The following is a 3,634-nucleotide window of genomic DNA, read 5'->3' on the forward strand; positions in this document are numbered from 1 at the left end:
ATTACTATTATTATTATTATTATTATTACTATTACTATTATTATTACATTATTATTATTTTATAAATACCTTCTCCGTGAGCATACCTGTAGTTGAGAGCCACCACCATGCCAGCCTGTTCATTACGTAAGTTGTCCCAGCCTGACCCAGGCAGGACTTCGAAACGGTTGACGTCACGCGACGTGTCACTCAGACAGTTTCTGACGTCACCCGCCGGGGAATAGGGGGCGCCCTGGGCTGTGACATCATGCAGTCCGGCCAGGATCATGGCCACAGTGACCAGAGGGACAATAGATTGTCCCATTGTGGTTCTCTGTCTCTGTCCGTGGAAACGTTGGATGAAGAAAGTTTTAGTAAGAGTTTTAAGGCTCTTGTAACACAGTCAGGTCATATAATTGCCAAAAACTAGAGGCGTTGTGTTGTTTTAAGAGAGCTTTGCGGCCCTTGAGTTTTAAGTGAGAGTCCGGGCCACAACCCATACCCTTTAATTTTTGTCGTTTTGAGAAAACTTGAAAAAAAACATACTAATTCTGTCATTACTTTCTAACCGGAACAGGCAGGAGCGTGAATTAAATTGTTTAAAGACAATTAACCATTTGTCAATGGACCCAATTCTTTTATTTCAAATTCTAAGGGAAAAAATCCCCCAAAAATACAACAAGTCTTAGTGTGGTGCTACAGAGAGGTCAATTTAGGGGTAGTACCATCAACTGTAAAGAAGAAATTCAGGGAAATTTGTCAAAAACATGCGACATCAAGTTGACAAAAGAGGAAAGCACAGCCATAAATTTCAGAAGGACTTCCTTATTTCTAATCAGTCACTTTTCCTGGGCAGTAGAGAGGTCTGTCAGTCCCTTTATCCTCCTCTAAAAGATGGTTCCTTTCCTGCTTTTCTAAGCAACACCCTCTAGGGCAGTCTCTGCCCTCTCTATTTGGGTACAATTCCTTCTGGTGCCACTGTCCGTGGTTCGGGTTGAGACCTGCAATTTCAGAAACGGCCTAAACGTCAGGGTGCCAAAGTCCCCCAAAGTCCAGTCTGCAGTAGAGATAGCCCAAGCTGCTGCTACTCTTGGTTTGGTCACAAAGACTGTCTTACGTGCGGCACTTCCACCAGGTGTGAACTTATGGAAACTCCCATTCTGTTTTTGTGTCACTCAGGCACACACTTGATCTCCATTAGCTCATCTGTGCTTCACAAATTATGAGGCAACCAGGGGTTTGACGTGGGCAGAAAGCCTTCCCTTGTGTGATGGTGCTATGTTTCCTTCGCTGTAAGGCCTTTTGTAAAAGTACAATATACCACGGATAACTCGAATTTGTTGGGATCGGCCTCGGCAGTTCGAGGAATCCGCAGTTCTTATAAAGATAAAGAAGAAAAAAACAAACCAAGGCTGCAGGCACAGTTCCACGGAGGCATGATTTCGTCTCTTCGCTGTGTTCGACCTATCCGCATTATAATAATACATGTATTGTAAAAGCACAAGTTGTTTTCACCAGGAGGTGGGCATTTGTCATGATGTGGGGCTTCATCTGTGCTGGTGCTGTGCAGCAATGTAGCCACAACTGCTTCTCACATTAGAGATGGAAAGAGTTGAACGACCTCAGAGGTTTTGTGTAATAGAACTGGAGACATACAATCTCTCCTGGTTGAAAAGAATAAACGAGTAAAAAGCATCTGGAAAAAATCCTTAAGAATGAGGATTTAGGTGTTGATATTGTCCTCTGCAGACAAAAGCTGGTATCGCGTTCAATGACAAACAAGTTACATTGAAATTGCAGAAAGCACATACACTCTAAGCAGCAGGAAGCTATTTATGCAGACCAAAAGCACAAGAATTCACCTGATGGTTCAATTTCAATTTCAATTTTTTTTAAACCAAAAATGTCAAGAAAGCACAACATAGACTCAAACCCTGTGAAACTGTCACCCCGTTTTACAAGCCCAGCTTTTTATCAGATTTTGCCAATGCACGCAAAGGAAAGCCTATAAACGTACTATTTACCCCCTACCTGAAATGTACCAATGTTAATTTTCCCCACCACCCCTTCTCTCGTGGCCACCAGAGGTGCCCTACACTGTCTACAGTAGGAAACATGCCAGTTTGTTACAGGCCCACTTTGCCTCAGGGCTTGAATGTGCCCTGCATGATGGAACTTATCACTGACACTTTCAATAACAGTGAATGATTGATTGATTGATTGTAAGAACTGAATTTGATGAAAGTTCAAAACAGAGCACACAAGTTAACGAAACACAATCTATCTACTTGTGTCTAATGTACGATTCTGAAGATGTTTACCTTTTTTCCCCCCGCCCCATTGATAACTATGATATGAAATCAATTGGAGGAAAACTGAAAACTTCAAACTGGCTATAGAAATTGACCGCAATCACTTCTAGCCCCAAACTAAGTCATAGTCAAGTCATAGAGAAAAGAGACTTATGTACGATCACTAAAAACTGTAAAAGTGAAGGAATGTGGCATTATGTGGTTAAAATCTTGTCTCTTCTACTAAGTCAGCTAACTTAGACTTAGGTCAGCAAGCAGCTGATAATTACGACTTAATTACGATTGCATTAGGTTCTACAAGTTCAAAAACAAAACACCGAGGAATGAAATATACTTTTACCTGCTCAGTATATCAGTTGAAACATTGTCAAAGTTGAAGAATGTTATAGTTATTCTTTCCCACCCCCTTTCCAAGTGACAGCAGCTTACGAAAACCGGAGATGTGTTGTGCACGGGTGACAAAACACGCAGATGTTGCATCCTGGGGTCGAAAGCGTATGTGCCACGGCTTACTAGGATAATTCTATGCCGATGGGGAAAAACGTTGGAGTTATAAATAAACCGTAGAGTGCCTGTGTTCCTGACTTGGCGAAAGTTCAGTTTGACCTCCACGCTGAACTAGTTAGCAAAAGATCTACTAGATTGTTATGAATGGCTGTCAGGGTAAAAAATCAGTCGATCAACAAAGCAAAAGTTTTCTTTACTTCTAAAATTTGTATGTAATTTGGAAGGGGGCTAGATCTAGCTACTAATGATTAAAACCGTGTTTCAAAAATGTGTTCATGGTAAAAGTAACGCGTCGGATCTAGATCAATTCCCAATACGTTGATGTAGCCAATCCGATATAAAGCTAAAAACAGATGATTTTTGCCCTGAACATTTCCCGTAAAGGTGAAGAAAATAGGATCAGTTCTACGTCTAAAATAAATCTGATGCGTCGCTGTTTACGGCAGCATTTTTATTTTCGTGGGTTGCAAGAAGTCACTCATTTCGTCAAATAGTACTTTTCTTTTTAAGTAAGGGGGGGGGGGAATCGAAACGGTACTGGATTGCACAGCATGGGTCGTCACAGAGCAGCGTAACTGTGGCCCTTGTGGCCTTAATGAAACAATGATGATGAGTACAAAACCATAACAATGATAATGCAGGTATGTAGTACATGTATAGTAAATGATAGCAATAATGATAATAACAAAAGAAAAAAAAGTGACAACAGTATAAAAACTATTGATGATAAGAGTACAATAAGAAGAGAAGAAGAAGAAGAAGAAGAAGAAGAAGAAGAAGAAGAAGAAGAAGAAGAAGAAGAAGAAGAAGAAGAAGAAGAAGAAGAAGAACAACAA

General features: G+C 40.7%; 1 protein-coding gene across 1 annotated transcript in view; it reads right to left on the reverse strand.

The window, feature by feature from the left end:
* LOC101861925 (macrophage-expressed gene 1 protein) overlaps positions 1-3,634 on the reverse strand; it is a gene marked incomplete in the record, with an annotated part of 26,010 nt that overhangs the window by 21,454 nt on the left and 922 nt on the right. Inside the window, 1 exon segment of the mRNA XM_013090188.2 lies at positions 87-319. Coding sequence (XP_012945642.1) covers positions 87-319 — 233 coding nt within the window.

This window comes from Aplysia californica, unplaced genomic scaffold, assembly GCF_000002075.1.
Source record: "Aplysia californica isolate F4 #8 unplaced genomic scaffold, AplCal3.0 scaffold01170, whole genome shotgun sequence".
Taxonomy (NCBI): domain Eukaryota; kingdom Metazoa; phylum Mollusca; class Gastropoda; order Aplysiida; family Aplysiidae; genus Aplysia; species Aplysia californica.